Source organism: Chrysemys picta, chromosome 4 (assembly GCF_011386835.1).
Source record: "Chrysemys picta bellii isolate R12L10 chromosome 4, ASM1138683v2, whole genome shotgun sequence".
Lineage (NCBI taxonomy): Eukaryota > Metazoa > Chordata > Testudines > Emydidae > Chrysemys > Chrysemys picta.
The window spans coordinates 7,285,238-7,309,348 of record NC_088794.1 but is presented as its reverse complement, the minus strand read 5'-3'; the positions used below and the strand labels follow the sequence as shown (position 1 = coordinate 7,309,348).

General features: G+C 57.0%; 2 protein-coding genes across 3 annotated transcripts in view; one reads left to right on the top strand and one right to left on the bottom strand.

The window, feature by feature from the left end:
- Window positions 1-420: 420 nt before the first annotated feature.
- LOC101933053 (cytochrome c oxidase subunit 6A2, mitochondrial) lies at window positions 421-5,339 on the top strand. Of its 2 annotated transcripts, none has more exons than XM_005313765.5 (3): window positions 421-646; window positions 2,161-2,318; window positions 5,189-5,339. In XM_005313765.5, the coding sequence occupies exons 1-3, from the start codon at window positions 547-549 to the stop codon at window positions 5,282-5,284; spliced, it is 354 nt and encodes a 117-aa protein (XP_005313822.2). In that variant the 5' UTR covers window positions 421-546; the 3' UTR covers window positions 5,285-5,339. The 2 variants fall into 2 exon arrangements, with proteins under 2 accessions (XP_005313822.2, XP_005313823.2); XM_005313766.5 differs by having other exon boundaries at window positions 425-646; window positions 2,176-2,318.
- LOC101933870 (uncharacterized) overlaps window positions 5,197-24,111 on the bottom strand; it is a 99,031-nt gene continuing 80,116 nt past the window's right edge. Inside the window, exons 33-60 of the mRNA XM_065591000.1 lie at window positions 23,891-23,994; window positions 23,517-23,581; window positions 22,517-22,631; window positions 22,231-22,361; window positions 21,624-21,769; window positions 21,066-21,219; window positions 20,132-20,282; window positions 19,683-19,756; window positions 19,209-19,338; window positions 18,836-18,984; window positions 17,760-17,900; window positions 17,258-17,464; window positions 16,194-16,324; window positions 15,745-15,902; window positions 15,421-15,575; window positions 15,125-15,256; window positions 13,665-13,738; window positions 13,165-13,306; window positions 12,901-13,014; window positions 12,710-12,789; window positions 11,438-11,521; window positions 11,192-11,270; window positions 10,825-10,932; window positions 10,500-10,583; window positions 10,210-10,323; window positions 9,905-9,997; window positions 9,617-9,727; window positions 5,197-9,442 (exon numbers count right to left, since the gene is read on the bottom strand). Of these exons, the coding sequence (XP_065447072.1) occupies window positions 9,320-9,442; window positions 9,617-9,727; window positions 9,905-9,997; window positions 10,210-10,323; window positions 10,500-10,583; window positions 10,825-10,932; window positions 11,192-11,270; window positions 11,438-11,521; window positions 12,710-12,789; window positions 12,901-13,014; window positions 13,165-13,306; window positions 13,665-13,738; window positions 15,125-15,256; window positions 15,421-15,575; window positions 15,745-15,902; window positions 16,194-16,324; window positions 17,258-17,464; window positions 17,760-17,900; window positions 18,836-18,984; window positions 19,209-19,338; window positions 19,683-19,756; window positions 20,132-20,282; window positions 21,066-21,219; window positions 21,624-21,769; window positions 22,231-22,361; window positions 22,517-22,631; window positions 23,517-23,581; window positions 23,891-23,994 (3,349 nt within the window). The 3' untranslated portion in view covers window positions 5,197-9,319. The remainder of the gene's footprint in view (window positions 9,443-9,616; window positions 9,728-9,904; window positions 9,998-10,209; window positions 10,324-10,499; window positions 10,584-10,824; window positions 10,933-11,191; window positions 11,271-11,437; window positions 11,522-12,709; window positions 12,790-12,900; window positions 13,015-13,164; window positions 13,307-13,664; window positions 13,739-15,124; window positions 15,257-15,420; window positions 15,576-15,744; window positions 15,903-16,193; window positions 16,325-17,257; window positions 17,465-17,759; window positions 17,901-18,835; window positions 18,985-19,208; window positions 19,339-19,682; window positions 19,757-20,131; window positions 20,283-21,065; window positions 21,220-21,623; window positions 21,770-22,230; window positions 22,362-22,516; window positions 22,632-23,516; window positions 23,582-23,890; window positions 23,995-24,111) is intronic.

Genomic DNA, 24,111 nt, shown 5'->3' with positions numbered 1-24,111 from the left:
TGCACTGTATCCCTAGCCGTTATTCTGTCAAGCTGTCTTAACTTGTAGGAGATTGGGGTGTATCTGTTCGAGCCAGGAAATATATTTATGTAAATAGCTAATACCTAAAACACTAACAACAACTCTACCAAATTCCTGTACTAAATAACAAACTTATAAGCCGCTACTTCAATACATGGTTCAGGCCTCAGATATTGCCCAGTGCTCCAGGATCTCTCTCTCTCTCTCTCTCCACTACAGCCCCTAGGAATCCAAGAGGGCTGCTGGGCACCATGCCAGGCTCAGAGAGACCTTGTCCCGGGCACGTGATGGGAGAAGAGTATTTTGGACGGAGCCCCAGCTGGGCATGTTTATCCTGCTGGCCTCTGCCTCATTGGCCACGCTGGGTCAGATGAGCTCTGGGGATGGGGGGGCAGGGGCGGGAGAACTGTGGGAAGCCCCTGACCAGCCACCAGAGGAGAGCAGAAGGTGAAGGGAAGGAGGTCACTGCTGAGTGTTCGTTTTAGACTTTGCTGGCTGGTTTTCCCTCCCTTGCTTCCTCCCAACATGAGCCTGTGGCAGAGATTGACCCCGCTGGTGTCCAAGGGGCGAAGTTTAGCCACGGCGTCGGCCAGCGCCGGGGGTCACCACGGGGACGGGACAGGAGGTGAGAGATGAGTGAGGGTGGAGTGGGGATGAAAAGGGGGGGAACCTTGCCCCAGGGCTGCCCTGCTCTGGGAGTGGGAGATCATTAGTCCCTGGTTGATGCTGATCTGGTCACAGGAACAGCCAGGGCAAAAGGGTTTAGTGGGGTCCAGCAGTGGAGGACATCTGCCAAGTTCTGCATAGGAGTATAACTGCAAGCCAGCCTCCCTCTAGCCTAACCACCCCCCCCTGTAATCCCTGTGCAGCCAAATTCAGCAGGGTCCCCCCAGCCCAGCCAGCTTCAGGGCAACATGGGCCAGGCGGGAATGTCCCATAAGTGTCTCCCCACGGTCAAGCGTTGGGTGCCTTAGGAGCGGGCTCCAAACCCATCTCTCGGCACCAGCAGGGCACCCTGACTCACCAAGATGAAGCGGGCCCCCACTAACTGGGCTGGGAGGTGGCTGAGGAGGGTTATTTATTCCCCTGACAGGTGGGCTGTGCCCTGGCTGGCGCTGCTGTTGGAATGGGCCTTGGAGCGATGCCAGAGCGTCAGGCCTGGGCTATATTTACCCACCAGGAGGAGGGGGAGGCTGCAGGCAGAGCGTGACTTTGAAATTGACCTCTGCTGCTTCCGTTTGGGAACGGCGAGGGGGCACTGTGCTATGGGGGAGCATGGCAGGGTCTCAATACGGGGCGCTCTCCCCTCTGTCAATGCCAGCCCCAATGCAGCGCAAGGGGGTGCTGTGCTATGGGGGGAAGAGGGGAGCTCAGTAGGGGGCGCTCTCCCCTCTGTCAATACCAGCCCCAATGCAGCGCGAGGGGGTGCTGTGCTATGGGGGGAACAGGGGGGCTCAGTAGGGGGTGCTCTCCCCTCTGTTAATGCCAGCCCCAATGCAGCGCGAGGGAATGCTGTGCTATGGGGGGGCGACAGGGGGACTCAGTAGGGGGCATTCTCCTTTCTGTCAGTGGTGGCCCCAGTGCAGCACAAGGGGGTGCTGTGCTATGGGGAGGGGCTCAGTAGGGGGCATTCTCCCTTCTGTCAATGCCAGCCCCAATGCAGCACGAGGGGGTGCTGGGCTATGGGGTTGGCTCAGAATGGGACACTCTCCCCTCTGTCAGTGCTGGCCCCAGTGCAGCACTAGGGGGCGCTGTGCTTCAGGGAGCAGGACGGGAGGTTCAGTAGGGGATGCTTTCCCTGGGCAGTCAGTGATGTCCTCAGTGCAGCACTAGGGGGCGCTGCACTATGGGGGGAGATCAGAATGGGACATTCTCCCCTCAGTCAGTGCTGACCCCAATGTAGCACTAGGGGGCACTGTGCTGCAGGGAGCGTAGAGTGACCAGATGACAAGTGTAAAAAATTGGCACGGGGGTGGGGGTAATAGGAGCTTATATAAAAAAAAACCGCCAAAATAAGGCCTGTCCCTATAAAATCGGAACATCTGGTCACCCTAAGGGAGCGGGATGGGGACTCTCTCCCCGGGCAGTCAGTGCTGACCCCAGTGCCCCAGGGCAGTGTAGGGGTCATGCACTGTGCAGTGACTGTCTCTGCAGCCAGGACATGGAAGATCCTGTCATTTGTGGTGGCGCTGCCTGGCGTGGCTATCTGCATGCTGAACGCCTGGCTGCAGATGGAGAATCACCCCTACAAGCCTGAGGAGTTCGTGCCCTACCACCACCTGCGCATTCGCACCAAGGTACAAGGAATTGGGTTACACAGGCCCATGGGGCGGCTCCAGGGCAGGACACTGGGGACGGGATACTGGGCTAGGTGGGCCCACGAGGCTGTTCTGGGCTGTCAGGGAGAGGGCAGGCTACTGGGCAGGATAGATGGGCCTGAGGCTCTGAGCTGGACTGTCAGAAGGGTTGCCAACCCTCCCGGTTTGGCTGGGAGTCTCCCGGAATCCGGCTCTATCTCCTGGAGGCTACTCAAGCCAAACTGGGAGATTTTAGGCTGCTAAAAGTCTGGTGGCACAGGGGACTGAGGCAGCTTCCCTGCCTGCCCTGGCCCCGTGCGGCTTCCGGAAGCAGCTGGCACATCCCTGTGGCCTCTTAGGGGGAGCAGGGGGTCTCCGCGTGCTGCCCCCACCCCGAGCGCCAACTCCGCAGCTCCCATTGGCCAGGAACTGTGGCCAATGGGAGCTGCGGGGGCAGTGCCTGCAGGCGAGGGCAGCGTGCAGAGACCCCTGCCCCCCGCAGGGGCCATAGGGATGTGCCAGCTGCTTCCAGGAGCAGCATGGAGCCAGGGCAGGCAAAGAACCTGCCTTAGCCCCACTGCGCCGCCAACCGGGCACCAACCGAGGTAAGCGCTGCCCAGCCAGAGCCCACACCCCTCACCTCTTCCCGCACCCCAATCCTCTGCCCCAGCGCTGAACCCCCTCCTGCACCCGAGTTCTGTCCATAGGCATGTCCCTGCATGCCTTGCTGAGTTATAAGGTGTAGCTGCCTTCTCTCAATGGGTCAGTTGTCTAGTTGATGGTCCTTAATGGGCTATCAAGCAGGCTAGGCAGTGCTGATGCCAAACTGTCTGGGGTGTCACCCAGAAGCATAGCACAAGTTTGAAATACAGACATACTGTAACTCCTCACTTAACATTGTAGTTATGTTCCTGAAAAATGCTACTTTAAGTGAAACGATGTTAAGCGAATCCAATTTCCTCATAAGAATTAATGTAAATAGAAGGAGTTAGGTTCCAGGGACATTCTTTTTGCCAGACAAAAGACTATATCTATATCTATATCTATATATACACACACACACACACACAATATAAGTTTTAAACAAACAATGTACTACTGTACACGGCAATGATGATTGTGAAGCTTGGTTGAGGTGGTGAAGTCAGAGGGTGGGATATTTCCCAGGGAATGCCTTATTGCTAAATGATGAACTAGCACTCGACTGAGCCCTCAAGGGTTAAGACATTGTTGTTAATGTAGCCTCACACTCTACAAGGGAGGGGAGAGAGCATGGCAGAGAGAGACAGAGACACACACCCTGTGTGTGAGAGAGAGACGCAAATTGCCCCTTTAAGTACGCTGGCCCCACTCTACGTACATTGCTTTTTCAAGTAGATCAGCAAGTTGAGACAGCAGCTGCTGCCAGCAAATTCCTCTGTCCTGAGCCCTGTGGTGTCCCCGCCCTGCTCTGTGGAGATGGGGGGGAGGGGACACCCTGACAGCCCCCTCCCCGCCAGCCAGGACCGGCTTTAGGCACCAGTAAACCAAGCATGTGCTTGGGGTCCACAATTCTAGGGGCTGCATTCTGGTGAGGTTTGTGGTTTTTTTGCTTTGGGGCAGCAAAAAACCTAGAGCTGGACCTGCCCCCAGCAAGCAGGAGGCTCCCGGGAGCAGCGCTTGTAGACACAGACCCACCCTGCCCCGAGGCCGCAGGAAGGAGCTGGCAGCCACATAGAGCGAGCAGGCAGGAAGTCGCTCAGCTCTGCTGAGCTGCTGGTGTGGGGGTGGGGGCCCTGGACCGTTTTAAATCGCCCGGGGAAAGCGCATGGTGGGAGTGCCCTGGGGCAGAAGGCGGGGCTGAGGGAGAGACCCAGCCTCAAACATTGCTGAAGCCGGGCCCGGAATATGACTGGTGCCCAGGCACCACGGGCCCATAGAACTCGCCGCCCATGGATAGGGGGGCTGCCGGTCTACCCTGGTTCCAAGCCCCCACCAGCTCGCTCCAACGGGCTGCTCTTTCTGCAAGCAGTGGACAAAGCAGTTAAATGAGGAGTTACTGTACATATGTATCTATAACTTATAGTACAAAGGTGATACAAACAGATAAACAAGATTATCCTATCTGGCAAATTATAATATTTTTGCAGAACCTTACGTGGCAGATCTGGCTGTGACCGGTGTCCCAGTGGGGGATAGCGGTGGTCACTCAGTGAGGGTGAACTGCAAAGAATGGGGCAGACAATCCCCATAAAGTGGGTGGATATTCCAATACTTATAACGTCACATACAAAAATGATACATGCATACGGACAGCATAATCCTAACCAGCAAAACATAACCTTTTCCTAGACACCTCCCTCAACAACCTTCGTACGAGATTTGCTGCAAATATATAACAGTGGTTGAAACAATGCGCTATAGGGTCATATTGTAATCAGATAACGTCACAGAGCTTGCACCCCACACCCCCTCCTGCACCCCAATCCCCTGCCCCAGGCTCAGCCCGGAGTCCCCGCCCACACTGTGAATCCCTCGACCCCAGCCCAGAGCCCGCATCCCCTCCTGCACTCTAACCCCCTGCCTCAGCCCGGTGAAAGTGAGTGAGGGTGGGGGAGAGCGAGCGACGGAGGGAGGGGGGGATGGAGTGAGCGGGTGGGACCTCAGAGAAGGGATGGGACGGGGACGGGGCAAGGGTGGTTGGGTTTGTGTGATTAGACAGTTGGCAACCCTAGCTGTCAGGTAGGGGGCCGGCTACCAGGCCTGTGGGTTTGAGCCATAGCAATGAGAGCTCAGAGGTGCACTGAGTTTTCTGGCCTCAGCGCAGCCAGTCCTGAGAAAGCCAAGGTGCAGAGACACCCTCTCTCCTGACCCCCTCTTTTTCTTTGCAGCCATTCCCCTGGGGTGATGGGAACCACAGCCTCTTCCACAACCCCCACACCAACCCCCTGCCCACAGGCTACGAAGAAGCAAGGGGTCATCACTGAGCCACCCGCCCTCGGCTCCCCCGGCCTAGTGACAATAAACCTGAGTGGATCTGTCTCCCAGGAGATTTATTTATATTCTGGCCCATTCAACATCTTGGAAAGAGACACAGGGTGGGAACCCCTGGATCAGGGATCCCCTCTGTGCCCCCAGGGCTGGGACATGTGTGAGACTGCACTTTGCCACACTGATTGCTACCCCTGAAATGGGGGCGCCGGGGGCCGGGCTGGGTGAGCGCAGAGCGCTGGGAGGGAAAATGGGTTCATCCTCCAGGGGTGACACTGATCCCTCCAGCTGGGAACTAGAACGTCCCCATGGCAAGCAGGGTCTGGGCACCCGCTACGAACCAAGAGCCTGGGTGGGACCGGACGGCCGCCTGGGAACCTGTCTGGCTGCTGTGGGCTCAGGAGGGGATAAATGGCCAAATCCCAGCTCCAGCAATCCCATTCTGTCTCCTGAAATCTCCCATGACGGTTTCACTTGCATATGGAGATCCTCTTCACTTGCTGCCCTAAAGTCTTTTGCAGTGTTGCTGTTAGACACCAGTTTGCCCTACCCCAGAGATGGCTGCATCTCAGCACCAGGCAAGGGATCCCTGCATAAAGAGTCCCTCTGCCCCACCCTAGGGGTGGCTGTATCTAAGTGCCCGTGGAAGTATCCCTGTATAAACATCCTGCAGCTCAATCATTCACTCAACCAGCTCATGGTGGCATCAGGTGGAAAGGGGGGGAGGGGGTCTGGCTGCGTTAGGGGTACCCAGCTGAGCTCAGCTGCACAGATCCTCCCTCCCATGCTATCCTAGAGCTGGTTAGGAGGTGGGGGGCCCAGCTGTGGTTCTGGCTCTGATCCCCGAGAGGGGCAGAGAGGGGGGGGGGGGGACAGGAAACTCCTTGTGCTGTTACAGCTTCTGCTCCCAGCACAGAAGAGCGGGGGATTTAACCCTTCATTCTCCTAATAGGAGGAATTATCACCTTGCTTGATTTTCAGATTCACTGCACAGCTCTGAGCACAAAGATCGAATATCAGATAGAAAGGGTTAACACCCCCCCCCCCGATTTTTGATCCCCAGGGCCAGCGTTCTGTTGATTCTTTTTTTTTTTAATTACCCCATTTAATAAGACTGAAACGGGGGTGAAGAAGCCAGGTACAAACGGAACAGGGCTCAAACCACTTTACAGCAGTGACTGAAAAAACCAATGTCCAAAGTGGAGCTGTCAGGTCAAGGGACAGTTAAGCTTTGGGGTCTGTACTGTGTCCCATTAGCTAAGAGAGGTGTCTCGCAGCGAGGGAGGGCTTGTTACTCCAGAGACAGAAATGGAGGCACAGAGACTGGAAGAGAGAACGTGGACAAGGTCACATGACAAGATAATGTCAGGGCTGGGCATGGAACCCAGGAGTCCTGACGCCCAGCCCTATCCACCCCCTGCTCTAACCCACTAGACCCCACTCCCCTCCCAGAGCTGGGCATGGAACCCAGGAGTCCTGACGCCCAGCCCTATCCACCTCCCTGCTCTAACCCACTAGACCCCACTCCCCTCCCAGAGCTGGGCATGGAACCCAGGAGTCCTGACGCCCAGCTCTATCCACCCCCCTACTCTAACCCACTAGACCCCACTCCTGGGCATCCTGATTTTGGATCCCGCTGCAGGAGCTGTCACCCCCATGTCTGCCCACACCTCTGCTGAGCAATTAATTCTGGCCCCAGCCCCCATCACTTCTGTTTCCTCAGGCCCCCACAGGGCTCAGCTGCACAGACCCCTGCCCACCCCCATTGTCGCCTCGGAGCTGGCTTGGGGAGGAGGGTTCTCCTGTCCCACCTGTGGGTCAGCTCCAATCCCCTCACCATCTCCTTCTGCAGCATGGGGCACTTGCAGGTTTAAACTAGTGCAAAAGGGGGATTCTCGGTAACTTGACGATTTGAGGACTTCGGTGACTCAGGCGGAGGTTCTGGGTCTATTGCAGGAGTGGATGGGCGAGGCCCTGAGGCCTGCGATGTGCAGGAGACCAGACAAGATGATCACGATGGTCCCTTCTGGCCTCAAAGCTTGAGGGTACGAGTCCCTGCAACCGTTTCCTCTTGGCACCGATTTCCTGCCTCTGCTGCTGTTTCTCTCCCTCCTGGGGGCTGCCTCTGGCTGCGTCTCCCCTGTGCCTGGCTGGCGCCCTGCTCACGGCCGGCCAGTGATCCCCGGGGCTGCAGATGCACACATATATGGGGCTCGGGGACCCAGGTGTCCAGGCTGCTGGGACAGGAAGGTCACTGCGCTGTGACAGCCCCCTTACAGCACCGCTCGAGCTCATTGGTTTTAATCCTCTAATTCTCCAGCGCGCAGGGGGGTAGAACCACGGAAATCCACAGCCTCCTCCCTCTTTGCTCTCAGACCTCTGGCCCGTGCCCCATCAAGCCGAACCTCCCTGTCTCGCTGGATCAGACCTAGCGGCCCACCCTGCCTCTGACACTGCCCGCCACCAGGAAGGCGCGAGAACCCTGCAGTGGACACTTTGAGGATCAGCCACCCTTGGGGACATTTCTTCAGAGGATTGTTTTCATGGCTTCGTCGCTGTTCCGGCTGGACGACGGGCTCCAGTCTGACCTGCTGTAGAGAACAGGCCGGAGGATTTCACCCGGTCTCCCTGTATGGACCAATGCGTTTGGCCAAAGCCCCCTCCAGTCTGGATCTGAAGCCAGCGAGAGATGGAGAATCCACCGCTTCTCTTGGGAATTTGTCCGAAGGGGTAATCACCTTCACTGGGGAAAACGGGAGCCTCATTTCCGGTAGGCGCTTGTCTGGTTTCAGCTTCCAGCCGTCGGTTCTTGTTCTGCTTTTCTCTGCGAGAGTAGAGAGCCCTGCGGTACCCGGCCTTGTCTCCCTGGGGAGATAATAATTGTCACAGATCCACACAGCCCGGTGCTCTTGTGCGGCTCTGGAACAGTCCCTGGGAGGAGCCCTTCAGTGCGTCAGCCCCCTTCAGGTCACACTCTCTCACTGGGGGGAGCCCGTTGGCTCCCCTGCCTCCTGGGACTAAACTGTGGAGCCTGTAGCAGCCCCGCTTCAAACCGTGAGCTCCCTGCGGCGAGTCGGCCTGAGCTGGACACCGGAGGGAGAGGTGTACCCCCAAAGGGAGCAAGGCACCCCCACCCTCAGCAGCCGCAGTGACTCTCAGCCAGCTCTGTAGAAGCAGGAGGGTTCTTAGCTGTCTGGAACGCAGCTTAGAAACCCCGTGGTTAGCACAGAGAGCAGAAAGTTACAGCACAGTCCATCTGGGTCGGTCCAGACTCGCCCTCTGAACCCTCTTTGGTCCCAGGCCGGAAGCTTCTCCTCCTGCCTCCAGCAGCCCACACTTAACAACCTCACCTGGCCCCTCCCCAGCCCTTTGTCCTCCAGCTGGTCCCACCCGGCTGGCTTCCTGCAGAGGGTTTGGCCATCCCTGGTCGTCAGTTGCTAGGTGTGAAATGTCTGGGCAATTGGAGTGACCATTGTCTCCTCAGGCTCTCCATGGACATGGGGGCCAGGCCAGGCATCAGTCACACCTGCAAAGAGTAAAAACCGTTCCCCCCACACACACACCCAGTTAACCATGCACCACATAGGTGAAACTGAGGCACACACAATAGTCATCCAAAATATGAAAAATTCCCGCTTGGTCACAACAATACACAGCAATCGCACCTGTCTTCTTTTTAATAAACCAAACACATTGAGCTCCTTAGCGTCCATCGCTTCGCGAGAGGCTTCACGTCCCATATTATTCCCCTAATCTAGCATAGCCCAGAACTCTCATCCGCTCGGGATAGAACCCCAGAGTCCTGGCTCCCAGCCTCCCCCGCTCTAACCACTAGACCCCACTCCCCTCCCAGAGCTGGGGAGAGAACTCACGAGACCAGACTCCCAGCCCCACATGGTTGTTATAGGGCGATGTTCTGAGTGCAAGTAGGTCATCAGGGTGCAGATCTAGAGCGGTCCATGGGGGGCGGATGTTGGGGAGGGCAGATCCAGAGCATCCCAGGGCGGGGCGGGGCGGGGAAGGGGAGGGGGCTATTGTTTGGGGATGTCGGGGTTGAGGCAGACATTGGCAGAGTCGTTCTGGCCCAGCCTGGCTCCAACACCATCCCTTGCGTCCTCAGTCATCTCCTTGTACTGGCGCTTGAAGAAGTTGAGCTGGTAGGAGACAGAGGGGAGAGATGGTGAGAGCCAGATGGACAGACTCACATTGTGGGTCAGAGGGATGGGGTGTGGGACCCTCTCTCCACCCCCACCCAGCTGGGAGGGCCAGAGGCCCCGCCCCCAGGGTGATGGGCTGTGGGGGAAGGGGTCCAAGCCCTGCCCACTCACCTTGTAGAGGGCTGCGGTGATGAGAGCCAGCAGGACCAGGCCCCCCACGCTGCTGCCCAGGATGATGGGCAGGTAATTATAGACCTCGGAGCGCTCCACCACTGTCTGCACCTGGGGGAGAGGAGCCGTGAGATGGGGACCCAGGAGTTCTGGCACCATCACTTGCCCCTGCTCTAACACACCAGACTTCACTTCCTCCCAGAGCAGGAACAGGACCCAGGTGTCCTGGCTCCCAGCTCTAACCACTAGCCGATGCTCTCTCTATCCCGGGCGCAGTCACTCTGGTACCTGGCGCTGGACGAATCCCTCCTTCTGGGTGTATTTCTTCTCCTCGTATTCAATCCGGCCCTCGCTCACCAGACTCACTTTCTGCTGCTGAGTCTGGAACAGAGAAATTCACCGTCCCTGACCAGAAATGACACAAACCAGCCCGGAGCATCGTCCCAGAGGAACCCAGAGCAATTTACAGGCCGTTCACACAGGGATCCCTTGCCCAGCACTGAAATGCAGCCACCTGTGGGGAGGGGCTCAGGGGCAGTTCACATGGGAAGCATCTTTCGCCCGGTGCTGGGAGGCAGAGGCAGCTCTCGTACCTGGGAGACCCACTGGAAGCCAACGTTCCCTTTGATCATGAACTCCAGCGGCTGCTGCATTTCCAGGGAGGCGATTCTGCACCGGATCTTCTTACAGGTGGCCACGGAGCAGTTCTGGAGGTGGAAGGATATCGCTGGGTGAGTCAGGGGGTGTACACGGGCTCAGCATGGCCATGAGGGTCTGGGTCTGTCTATAGCAGGGATCCCTCCCCCAGCCCAGCCCCCGACTCGCTGTCTGTGTTAGTGCGGAGGGGAAGGGGCTGGTGGGATCTACACCAGCCTGTACTCACCAGCAGGGGGCGCTCACTCATCTGCTTCACAAAGTCCTTCAAACCGGGCGTTTCAGCCTCACTGATGCACTGAGCCAGCTCGGGCTGGGGAGGGAGAGACACACGGTATTAACGGGAGCGGGAAGGGGACATGGGGCCTTTCCCCTCTACGGGGCACCGGCTCTAATCCGGCCCTAGGACAGGGGATTGGCTGGCTACAGTGGGGTGGGGGAACATGTGGCCTATCCCCCCCTAAGCAGCCTGTCCCGGCAGGGGGCGCTGTAGGGCACAGCAGGTGTCACTGGGCCCATCTCACACACACACAAGGGCAGGGAGAGGCAGGTACCTTGGAGGGGACGACCTCAGAGGCGTCCCACACCCGGACCCCGCTCAGCTCCACGGGGAACTGGAACGTGACCGAGATGGGGACGCTTCGCTGCCGCAGGTTCTTGACCTGAAAGAAACAGACTCGCCATAGGGCACTGCAGGAAGAGACCCAGGAGCTCTGATCCCCAACCTCCTATTTAACCCACGGACCTCACTCCCATCCCTGAGCTGGGGAAAGAACCCAGGAGTCCTGGTTCCCAGGCCACCCCCACCCCTCTCTGCTCTAACCCTCAGACCCCACTCAAGCAATTCTACTCTATCCCCCTCTTCTGAGCCCTCCCCCATTTCCCCATTGCCCCCATCACACTCTGTGCCATTGGCCTCACCTCATACCGATGTGTCACTGGCACACTTGTCCCTGCCTCCTTGGCGGAGAAGTTGACGTACTTGGTCGACTCCTCGAGGCTGGGGGAGGAAAAGGTTGGAAGGAACAAGAGAGACAGGAGTGGGTGAGTGTAATGAAGAGTGACAGTGGGGTGTCATGTCCAGAAGGGGGCGCTGTGCTGCAGGGAGCAGGGGGCTCAGCAGGGGGCGCTCTCCAACCTGTCCCCTCTGTCTCCGCACTGACCTACCTGGTGAGGATGATGAAGATGCCGTACTTGACCGGCAGCTCCGCCCGGTAAATCATGCACTCAGTGATGGGGCCGCCATTGTCACTGGAGGGAGGGGAAGGCAAAGGAGAGAGATGTGAAGAGAAACAGCCAATTAACTTTGCAGAGAGAACGCACCAGAGTCCACTGCTCTCCACAGTATTGGACTGCACTGCAAAGAACCATACTTCTGCTCTGTTCCATATATCGCTGTGCCACACAGCACTGCCCTGCATGAAATACCCGTGCCCTGTACCCTAAGTCACTGTATTGCACCGTACACCACAACTCTGGGTTATACACCACTGTACTGCACTGCAATATATGTCACTGCAGAACACCATATTCCATTGCACTGCACCATACATCACTGCACCATACACCACTGGTCTGGGTTATACATCACTGCACCACGGTGCAGCCTACATTGCAGCACTGCGCCATATGTCACTGCCCTTCACTGTACTCTGCTGCGGAGCACCGTATGCCACTGCTCTGGTTTATACCCCACTGCACCACCTTGCAGTATACATCAGTGTGCTGTACCATAATTCATGCACCATATGCCAGTGCTGTGGATTATACAACACTGCATCACCCTCCAGTTTACATCACTGTACTGCACCATACTCCACTGCTTTGGGTATAGATCACTGCACCACCCTGGAGTACAGGTAACTGTACTGTGCCACACAGCCCTTCCCTGAGCATACAGCATTGCACAATGCCTCTTAGCATGCATCACTGCCCTTAACCATTTCACCACGGCTGTCTGCCCTGGGGCAGCGTACTAGCCAGCATGGTGCATCATGCATTGGGCTGCATCACACTGCTCTGCCTGGCTTTATAGCATCTGTCAATCAGCACTGCCACACATCACTGTGCTGCACTGCATCCTAGGCTACTGAGCTGCTGTGCCCTCCACTCAATGGCACTGTGACTGGCATCACTGCACTGCATGCCACTGCCCCCCCACACACACACCATTGCATTTCACATTGGAACTGCCATTGCACCATACATCACTGCAATGCCGCCTGGATCACTGTATTGCACTGCAGCATACAGCACTGCAATACACCTGACTGCATTTCACTGGACCATACGTCACTGCACTAACCTGCAGTCTGCACCAGGCGCCACATATCATTGCCATCAATGGACTAAACCATGCACCCCACTGCACAGCCCTACACAGCTACCCCTCCGCACTGCCTCCCACACTGCCCTCTGTGGCCTGCACGCCCCCCTCACCTGCTGGTTTGGGCTGCGATCTGCAGACTGTCCCCCAGATCGGCTTTGGGGGAGACATCAAAGGTGGCGATGAAAGTGGCCTGGAAAACACATACGGGGTGAGAGGGAGCCAGGCTCAGGGGCTGGGGAACTGCTAGAGAAAGCAGGGGATGGGCAGTGTCAGGCCACCGGGTCATGGGGGGCAACCCTACCTCAGCCCCACTCCAGAAGATGGGGTGGTTGATGTGGCAGGTGCTGTTCCTCTGAGTCTGCTCCTCGGAGCCCATGGCTGAGCTGCACCTAACGGCCATGGCCCTCCTGTTAGACTGAACACAGGGGACGAGCCAGTGAGAAATGCAGCCGACAGCGCCCCTGCCAAGCCCCCTGCCTGCTCCCTGCAGCACAGCGCCCCCTGCTGAGCCCCCTGCCTGCTCCCTGCACCCCATGTCTGCAGTGCTTGGGGGGATTGATGGTACCTGGAGCAGCAGGACCCGGCGGTAGGACAATGCGGCCGGGTAGAAGAACTGCACTGTGGTGCTGTAGGAATTCTCCCCGCGGTTCTGGATGGAGACGGTGGTGTTGAGTTCGGGGGTGATCCCCACCACCAGGGTGCTCAAGCTAAGGGGGAGAGAAAGGGGTGAGCTTCCTCAGGGAAGGCAGTGCCCCAGCATCGCTGCAAGCTTCCTCAAGGCAGTGCCCAGCAGAGGAAACCAGTGCTGTGAGCTCCCTATAACAGTGCCCAGATGGGAACTCCACATAGCCCCTAATGCCGCACTGGGGCAGTGATGCGAGCGTCTTATAAAAGTGCCCAGCTGGGGACCCCAGTGCTGACAGCTTCCTATATCGGTGCCCAGTCAGATGCCACAAGGAAATATGGGCAGGTCTCCAGCTGGGTGGTGCAGATCTGAGGCCTGATCAAGCCAGATGGGTCCCTGGTGGACGTTATCTGGGACGGAAGGCAGCGGGGAGGACTTACCCTGAGAAATTGAAGGAAATTTGTAGTTCATCAGTGCAGACTCGGTCACTGCCGCAGTCCTTCTCAAACGGGAGCTAGGGAGAGATCCCAGGAAAGGGAGGGAAGGATGGTTAGGAGGGGACTGGAGCAAAACTCAGCCAGCCCAGCATTGTCACCCATCAGATAATTTTAATCATCACCACCACCAGCAATACAGTCTGAAACAGCATCACCAAGAACACAACGGCTGCATTTGCCCGTACACTGTTACCTGCACCATTGCATTCTCAACCCACCACCAGCACCAAAACAGTCTGAGCGGACAGCTCCACCAGCAACAGAACCACTATGCCTCAACCAACACTGTCAACAAGTGCCCTACAATCTCAGCCACCACCAGCATCAACATCAACACAGTCTGAACTAACACCACCACCAGCAATATAGATGCAACAACCTCTGCCAATGCTAGCACTTCCACTACAGTCTCAACCATCACCTCCACCACTACCTTGATTAATGGAGATATCCTATCTCCTAGAACTGGAAGGGACCTTGAAAGGTCATTGAGTCCAGCCCCCTGCCTTTACTAGCAGGACCAAGTACTGTTTTTGCCCCAGATCCCTAAGTGGCCCCCTAAAGAATTGAACTCACAACCCTGGGTTTAGCAAGCCAATGCTCAAACCACTGAGCTACCCCTCTCCCAGTGTTGGTTGACATTAAAATGTCAACTAACACTGTAAAATGACATGACCACTACAACCTCAGCTAACAATGTAACCAACACCATTACAATCTCACCAACCACCACTACTAATATAGTCTGAAACAACAGTTACCAGCACAGCCACTGTAACTACAACTAACATGGTAACTAACAGAATTACAATCTCAACCATAATAGAGTGTCAATAGAGTCTGAAAAATAGTCACACACAACAATCACAAACTACACTGTCACCAACACCACTACAACCACTGTCACCCATCAGTATATTCTGTACCAATACAGTAACTAACACAACCATTATGACCTCAACCAACACTGTCACCAATACAACTACAATCTCAACACACTCACGACCACAAATACAGTCTGCACCAGCACAAGCAACAAAGCCACAACAACCTGAACCAATACTGCCACCAAGACCATTACAGTCTGAACCAACATCACCCATACCATAATGACTATAACCTCAAACCATACTGTCACCAAGATCGCTACAATCTGAATCGACATCACTAACACAACTACTTCAACCTCAGCTTACATTATCACCAAAACCACTGCAGTACTATCCAACAACATCACCAATAACACAACCAATTCAACCTCACCCAACGCTGTCAGCCACATTACAATTTTACCCATCACCACAGAACAGCAATACAGGCTACTCCAGCACTGCAATCAAACCCACATCCGCTACATCTTTAACACTGTCACAAACACCATTGCCTGGCCCTGGCAGCCTTACCGAGCCTGCAGTCATCACGGTGGAGTCCTCACTCAGGATGGGTCTGAGGCGGCCGGCGGCAGCGATGGGCTCCCCCGTCAGGGTGTAGTTGAGGCGCAGGGTGATGGGGGTCAGGCTGTCCTCAGGGCAGAGCTGGGGAGACAGAAAGACACGTCAGGCACCTGAAGGGAAAGGGGGGCAGGGGCTGGGTGGGACCCAGAGAGAAGTTTGTTCTCTGGGTGATTTGGGAGAAAGAGGCAGGGTTGGAGGAGGAGACACACCAGGAGGGGAAGGAATTAGGATCCCCCCCCACTCACAGGTAACGTTATCCGGTACGTCTCACATCTTGTCTCGATGCCGAGCCGCAGGTCCCTGCTCAGGACGGGGCCGGTGGCGTCGAAGGCGGCTCGGATCTTCATCCGCCCGGGGTCCAGGGCCAGGCTGTACTGGATGGTGCTGGAGATCCTGTCGCCTACGGGGAGGGGAAACGAGGGACAGAGAGAGACTGAGAGCGGGAACCTCAAGGGGAAATGGGACATGGGGCCTTTCCCCTCTAGGGGGCGCTGGTTCTGATCGATCCCCAGGGCAGTGGACTGGCTGGCTCAGGGAGGGAGGGGAGCGGGGGATGGGTTTGGTCTGACCTAGGCTGTCCATGGTGCTCTTAGTGACGGTGAAGCAGACCTCTGCCCTGCTGGCCTCCGTGTTGAGCTGCTCCTGCTCCTGGCAGTTGAAGGCTGAGGTGGGGATCGTGGGGGGCTGGAAGCTAATGGAGACCCCGACTCTGAGCACCGGCCGGGACCTGCCATGGCGGGAACAGAACCATCACCCAGCTGCTCTTTGCAATGGAGCCAGGCCCCCTCCTTCCCCTGAGCCTCCCACCCAGCCTGGATGTGCTCACAGCACCCCAGGGAGGTTGGTTATGGACACGCAGCTCTGCTAGAGGCGATGCTGGGGGGCAGAGAAGGGAGCAGCAGGGCTGTCATTGTGCCATTTTCCAGCAGGGGGCAGCAGTCACACAGATACACACACACCTTGTCCTGGTGCTGTCTGTGATTGCCATGTGGAGCAGTGCAATGACAGAGTAACTCACCTCAGCAGCAGGACCTGCCCTTGTGCCCCCACCGCGATGTCCGGCAGTCCGTCCCTCGTCAGGTCTGTCCCGCCACTGACAGCCTGGCCAAAGTAGTGCAGCCTGCTGGGAAACAGCGACCCCTCTATACGCTGTGGAGCAGAGAGAGCAGTAAGGGATGGGGAAGGGGCAGCTGTACTGTATAATGGGCACTAGGGGGCAGCGGAGGGTGAGGGGTGGGGAAGGGGCGGCTGTACAGTATAATGGGCACTAGGGGGCAGCGGAGGATGAGGGATGGGGAAGGGGCAGCTGTACTGTATAATGGACACTAGGGGGCAGCGGAGGGTGAGGGATGGGGAAGGGGCGGCTGTACTGTATAATGGGCACTAGGGGGCAGCGGAGGGTGAGGGATGGGGAAGGGGCGGCTGTACTGTATAATGGGCACTAGGGGGCAGCGGAGGGTGAGGGATGGGAAAGGGGCGGCTGTACTGTATAATGGGCACTAGGGGGCAGCGGAGGATGAGGGATGGGGAAGGGGCGGCTGTACTGTATAATGGGCACTGAGGGCAGCGGAGGGTGAGGGGTGGGGAAGGGGCGGCTGTACTGTATAATGGGCACTAGGGGGCAGCGGAGGGTGAGGGGTGGGGAAGGGGCGGCTGTACTGTATAATGGGCACTAGGGGGCAGCGGAGGGTGAGGGATGGGGAAGGGGCGGCTGTACTGTATAATGGGCACTAGGGGGCAGCAGAGGGTGAGGGATGGGGAAGGGGCGGCTGTACTGTATAATGGGCACTAGGGGGCAGTGGAGGGTGAGGGATGGGGAAGGAGGCGGCTGTACTGTATAATGGGCACTAGGGGCAGCAGAGGGTGAGGGATGGGGAAGGGGCGGTTGTACTGTATAATGGGCACTAGGGGGCAGGGGAGGGTGAGGGATGGGAAAGGGGCGGCTGTACTGTATAATGGGCACTAGGGGCAGCAGAGGGTAAGGACTAAGAAAGGGGCTAATGGCCACAAGGGGACCGTGGGGCCCCTATAACATCCCTTCACTAATGTGTGTTGACCCCACCTCCCAGGAGCTGGGCTCACCTGTCTGTACTGGGGACTGAGGCCTCCCTTTTCCCCATGGAAGATGTACAAGGCCCCACGATTGTCATTCTCCATGGGGGCCCCGATGGCCACATCTGTCCATCCATCCCCGCTGATGTCCCCGATTTCAGACATGCTGGCCCCAAAGCGCCCGAACGCCTGCCCCGTCTGCCCCTGCAGTGTTCTCCTATGCCTCAACGTCGCCCCCTGCAGGCCAGATTCAAAGAAGCACATGGAAAATAGATCAGCATCGACTGTGAGGGTCAGGGCCCCCTACTGAGCCTCCCCATGCCTCTCCCAGCAACAGAGCACCTTCTAGTGCTGCATTGGGGCCAGCACGCACTGCCAGGTGAGCATCTACTGAGCCCCCGACCCTGCTCCCAGGAGCACAGTGCCCAGGTATCACCGTGTTTATTTTCATAGTATCCCAGCCCCACGGCAGCCCAGGTAAAACCGACCCCAGGCCATCCATCTTTCCCGTGGCCCTGCTTGTCTCTCCTACCTGCTGGCTAAACGAGCAAATACAGACTCGTCCTCCATTCAGGGGTGTATAGTATGTGGGGGCTCCGATCAGAACCAGGTCCGTGTTCCCATCTCTGTCAAGGTCCACAGCGCACAGTGTACCCCCGAAATACGAGCCAACCTAGAGGGGCAGATAAGTCACTCCTTCATTTTAGTCACTTTCTCCTCCTTCTTCCACTGGGTTCCTCACTCCCCACCCTGCTGGGAGCAGGATTCCATCCCCATGTTCATTCCGTCCTCTCCTTCACCCGCCCTTTACACACAGCAGGTGGTGCTATTCCTGTAAGTTTTCTTTCTAAGTGAACATATAGGCAGAGGTCGGCAGCATCTTTCAAAGGTGCTGAATGCTCGTTGTGGTGCATTTCTTTTTAGAGGCTGTGCTTGATTCACTGAGCCACGCTGACTAAGTCACTGTTACAAATTCCGTTCAGCTGGAACGTATAGGCAGTTAGACCTTGGAGAAACGTACAGTGTTGGTTGTGAAATTCTTTTCAGACACCGTGCATATTATCAGCAATTTTTAACCCTGTCTCAGTCTCTTTGTATTAGTCTTATGAGTTCTGTCTAAGGCCTGGTCTACACTAAACAATCAGGTCGGTATCGCTACGTTTCTCAGGGGTGTGAAAATCTCCCCCCCCCCACCACCCTGAACAACGCAATTAAACCAACCTAACCCCCGGTGTAGTCAGTGCTAGATTGACAGGAGAATTCTCCTGTCAGCGTAGCAACCACCTCTTGGGGAGGTGGATTACCTATGCCAATGGGAGAAGCACTCCTGTTGGCGTAGGTAGCATCTTCACTGAAGTGCTACACCAGCACCGCTGCAGACAAACCCTAAGTGAATGTAAGAGCAGTGGGACACTGGAGACATGCTGACTATCAGCTGCGGTGCAGTTCTCTAAACCAGTCAAATTTATCCCCTGCCTGAATCTTTCCGCTTGAATCATTCCTGAAGGTGAAGCCAAACACATGGTGTCAAAACCTTACAGGCTTCCTCCAGTCCCCCCACCCCTCACCCCTACACATGCGCCACATTGTCTGTAATGCTCCCCATACCTGCTCCCCCTGCAGCTCCCATCTGGGTGTCCATTGTCCGCCATTGGTATCCTGGCTGAACAGGACGACTTTGCCGGTGTGTTGGTATCGAGGGGCTCCGACCACATAGCTGCTCTGCCCATTGACTGTGACGACCTGAGATGAATAACCTCAAAAGAAGAGAGGGACGTGGGGAGGTGAGATGGGAAATAGCCATACAACAGTGCTGCGCAGGGATCCCTTGCCCCAAACTGAGATGCAGCCACTTCTGGGGTGGGGTGCAGGGGTAGTTTACTCAGGCAGCCCTCACCTGGTGCTGAGATGCAGCTGCTGCTGGGGTGGGATGCGGGGGCTGTTTAAATAGGTAAGGGAAGCTTGGTGGGTTTGTTCTTACCAAGGTAAGCATCATTCATGTCAGTGGAGGTTCTGGATACGTTGATGAAACTCGGCTCCCCGCCGCTCCCGTACAGGTATATCCCACCGGACCAGTCATAGGCTCCCACCACTCCCAGCACAGGCCCGTCCTAAACCGACACGCACGGCAAAGGGGACTGATTACAGGAAACAGACAGCACAGGAAATATTTACGAGACCTCCCCACCATCTGCAGCACAGCACGGCTTAGCATGGCACTGGGGACTGCCAGGGGAGACAGCGCTTCGTACCGAGGCCCCTGCTGGCAGGACAGCACCACTCTCAGGCACTGTGGGAAAAGCACCTCCCATGCTGCTCCTCCAGCAATCTGGGCGAATAAAGGGCCATCTGCCTTTCAGGCACTAACCCAGCGTGATGCTACTTAGGCTGAAAGTTCCGTCAGGGCCCCAGCGCACGGCAGCATGGGACACGCCCAGGGGCAGGCATCACTCACAGGGGACAGCAGGGAGCTGAATCCTTCCTGAGACATCTCCAGCTGGAAGGAGCTGCCGCTCTGGGACTGGGTACCTGGGGGGAGAGACAGACAGACAGACACGGGAGAGACCATCATAGACGGTAAAGGCCCCGTGTCCCATTCCCTGAGCCAGCCCTTCTCCCCACCTCAAGGCTGGATTGGATCCAGCGCCCCCTAGAGAGAAGTCCCCGTATCCCATTCCTCAATCCCTGGAGCCAGCCAGTCCCCTGTCCGGGGGCCCCCGGATGAGAAAGGCATTTGGGGGATATATGGAGATAGATCAGTAGATAGATGTTGGATGGGGAAAGAGAGACTATTTGGGGCCTATTTGAGCTCTGGATTCCCAGCTGCTCCCCGTCCCATCTCGGCCTTGAAAACCCATTTCTAGAGCCCCGGGGCCACTGCGTCCCCTCCCCCGGCTCTGGTACCTTCGATAGCGAAGATCTTCTCCTGCAGCTGGCTCTGGATGCCCTGGAGGGCGTCGAAATTGTCCACCCGGAAGACGTGCTCGTTGGTGGGCTCAGAGGCGATCTCCTGGAGCTCCTGTTGGGCAGCAGTGCTGGAGAAGGCATCGCCGACCTTCATGGGATGGAGCAGAGTGCAGGGGAGACCAGGGCATCGGCGTCAGTCATAGGCCAAGAACCTGGGCAAATACCCTCCTGCCCCGAGCCCTGCTGGGGCCTCGAGAGGCCCGGCTCAGCCAGCACCATGTGCCACTCTGGGGTGTGGGCGTGGGATGTACTGGAGCTGTGCTGTGATAATCTACACTCTAAGGCCAATCATTGGTTCAACGGGATAATAGATGCCGTGCACTAGCTGACATAAGGATTGAGTGACCGGTCAGCTTGGGGAGGACCAGAGCCATTATTTCAGCCCCAAGTGTGGGCAGAAAATGAAATAACAGTATTGAGAACGGGGTGATTTTGTCCAATCCTGGGTCGGTGGGAGAATGTGTCTCAGCAACCCCTGGGTCAAGTCACCCCACATGCGGGTCACTAACCCTACCCTGCATCCCCTGGCAGCACACAAAATGGCAAGGCCATCGGAGTGGGCATGTGGACTGGAGGGCAGCGAGAATTCCCCACCTTTGACTAGACAACGCTGCTCAACCTGACCAATAGCGGGCGCGGGGAACAGCCTTAACGAGATAGAATCTGGCTAGTGAAACTCCAGCTCTGCTACAGCGCCACACCCGGCTCAGTTACAACCTGGCTTCCATTCGTCTCCAAAACCCTTGTGCCGGTGCCCTCCTGTGCTTGATGGGACTGCTCCCCCCCGCTCCCCTCCCCCACACACACAATGTCCCTGGACACGGGCTCAGATCCAAGATCCATACTAGTTCTCCGCACGGCCGCGGCTCACCCCGATGGCGTAGCGGATGATTCCAGCTCTCTCAGCCTCGGGGACGGCGTCTGAATAAGAAAGCAGGTCGCTAATTTTCTTCCCATCTGTGATCACAATGAGAACCTTGGTGGCCTCATCCCGAGCGCCTCTCCCAGAGGTGAACAGCTCCCGGCTGGAAAAGGGGGGTGGGGAATGCATGGGAGGGTTATTGATACGTAACAACACCTAGTGCTCGTCCACTGCTTTGGCATTGCCGATCTCAAAGTCCTTTACAAAGGAGGTCACTGTCATGTCCCCATTTTACTGATGGGGAAACTGAGGCACGGGGAGGGAATGTGACTTGCTTAAAGTCACAAAATAACAAAGGTTCAGAGCGGGCAATAGAACCCCGGAGTCCCGGCTCCCAGCATTCCCCCCCCCCACCCTCCCCGCCGCTTTAACCTACTTGTCTCCACTCCCCTCCCAGAGTTGGGGACAGAGGCAGAGCCCAGGAGTCCTGAGTTCCTATCCCTTAGCTCACATGTCCTTGCAACCCATTCCCTATGGAGTCAGCACGGGGAGGAGGGCAATACCTACGCCACTTTCTGGATGGCGGTGGCCGTGTGCGTCCAACCCTTGAGCTGCACGACTGCCCTGACAAGGTCATCAGGGTCGCGACTCCTTCTGTACTGGAAGAAGTCGAAGTGCTTTCTAAATCTGTTCGAGTACTGCATGAGGGCAAACTGCAGGAGACAGGAGAGAAGAGAGAAAAACAACCCCAGGGGTGGAGGGTAAGAAAAGAGGGAATCGGACTCAGTTAATGGCTGGGGCAGGCAGTCGGGATGTTACTGGTTCTGTGGGAATTTTTTCCTGGTTTTAGATGCAAAATCCATTGCTGCTCCCTGCAACACACTGGGACACTGGGGACTGGGATCAAGTATCAGAGGGGTAGCTGTGTTAGTCTGAATCTGTAAAAAGCAACAGAGGGTCCTGTGGCACCTTTGAGACTAACAGAAGTACTGGGAGCATAAGCTTTCGTGGGTCAGAACCTCAAAGAAGTGAGGTTCTGACCCACGAAAGCTTATGCTCCCAGTACTTCTGTTAGTCTCAAAGGTGCCACAGGACCCTCTGTTGCTTTTTGGGGACTGGGAGTTCGCCCTCAGGCAGGACTCAGGGTAAGTAGGGTTCAGCCTCTGCCCGTTACCTGCGTGTCGGTGCTGCGGAAACGCTTCATGATCTCAGAGATGAACGTCTTCATCTTTCTGAAGTTTTCTGGTATGATGCTGCCCGAGCCGTCGATGAGGAGCGCTATGTCTGTGGCACGTCTGGGGCACTCTGAGAGGGACGGAAAAGAAATACATCCTGACTCAACGCCACCAACATGGAGAAAACTCAGTGGAAAGAGCTAGACCAGATCAAAGGGCCCACCTAGCCCGGTTTCCCCCCCCCATGGGTGGCCCCTTGGTGCCGCTCCCAGGGCTGCCCCATACCTGCCAGGGTGTCCGGGATGCGCTGGCGCTGCCGGAAGCTCTGGTCCAGGAGGAAGCAGTAGCCATTGACGTACATGTTCTCCCCGCAGACCCGGTGCACCGTGGGGCCGCACACCTGGGGCACGAGAGAGGGATGGGGTCACTGGGCGCCCCCTGAGGAGAGCACTGGGGGGTGACGGGAGTGTGCTCCCCCCCCCATGGATATGCAGGGAATGGCCCCGCCAGGGCAGGGACTCCATGGGGCAAACAGGACTCCAGGACCCAGCACCTGCCTCCCAGAGAGAGGATGGGAGACATCACCTAGTTACCACGCTCCCTGCTATGGCCATGCCCAGTCACTGTCCCCAGAGTGACATCGCCCAATTACCCCCACCCTTCACAAGGTCATCGCACAGTCACTGTCCTCATGGCGATGTCACCCGGTTACCCCCATCCCTCACAACATCACGTCTCAGTCACTATCTCCATGGCGATGTTCTCCTCCTCCCTGCTGTTTCAGTGCACTAGTCTGGGTCCCACCATCCCCCAGACAAACATCACACCCTCGCTGTAGTCACACCATTGTTATCTAGTTACCATCTTCTGCACAAGGCCATGGCCCAGTCATTCTAGTGGTTAGCACCTGCCTACACACGCATTGTCATTCATCCCTCACCATGGTAACAATGCTGTGTTCCGGTGATGGTGACATCATCCGGTGACCACCCTCTACTTGCCATCAGCGTACAGAGGTCTCGTTGTGGAAAGATCACCCACTCCTGTGATATCAGCCCATCCCCCCGCCCCCGGTGTCACCCAGCCATGACAGCAGCACACAGGCACTCCAGTCCTGTAGTAACTTTACCCATCTGGCGTGTGGTGGGTGCACAGTCATCCCGCTCCCATTGCTGGGGGAAGAGAATCCCGTGGAATTCTGGGGGACAGGGACAGAGACTGACACAACCCCCTGGATACAACCTACAGACCGCGCCGCTTCCACATCCCAAGGGGCGGTACCCACCAGAAGATTGGAGCCCCGGGCAGCCAGAGACAATCCGAGGGACATGTTCACGGCATTGGGGGGCCCTGAGAGGAGAAACACGCCAACACCAGGGTGAGAAACCTTGTCACTGGATATGTTTAGTCCTGCATATCTCTGAGCCATTTCGCACCCCCTCTCCCTTGTGCATCCCCCCCCCTCCACACACACTGGGGGGAAGTGATGGCAAATTGTTGCATGGAAATTAGAACCCAGGAGTCCTGATTCCCAGCCTCCCCTGTTCTCACCCACTAGACCCTACTCCCCTCCCAGACCTGGAGATGGAACCCAGGCGTCCTAGTTCCCAGACCCCCTTGCTCTAACCCACTGGATCCCACAGCACAGGGGGCCCCTACTCTGGATGGGGATCTCCTGGCAGCGTCTGGAGCCCGGGTCGCACTTGTAGACTTTGCCGGTTTCATTCACGTCTCCCACCTGCAGCGGGGCCCCGACGAGCAGCCTGTGGGGGAGAGAGCAGCTCAGGGGACGCCCCATCACCCCTGGGTGCTGGGGCTCAGGCAGGGCAGCCCAGCCAGATGGGCCCCTCAGGGGTGGATATGAGGCACGTAACGTAGGG

Bases quoted from the DNA above. Each gene is read 5' to 3' on its own strand.
- LOC101933053 (XM_005313765.5), top strand. From the start codon at position 547: ATGAGCCTGTGGCAGAGATTGACCCCGCTGGTGTCCAAGGGGCGAAGT. The intron at 647-2,160 runs GTGAGAGATGAG...TGCACTGTGCAG, and splicing joins CCACGGGGACGGGACAGGAG to TGACTGTCTCTGCAGCCAGG. The intron at 2,319-5,188 runs GTACAAGGAATT...TTTTCTTTGCAG, and splicing joins ACCTGCGCATTCGCACCAAG to CCATTCCCCTGGGGTGATGG.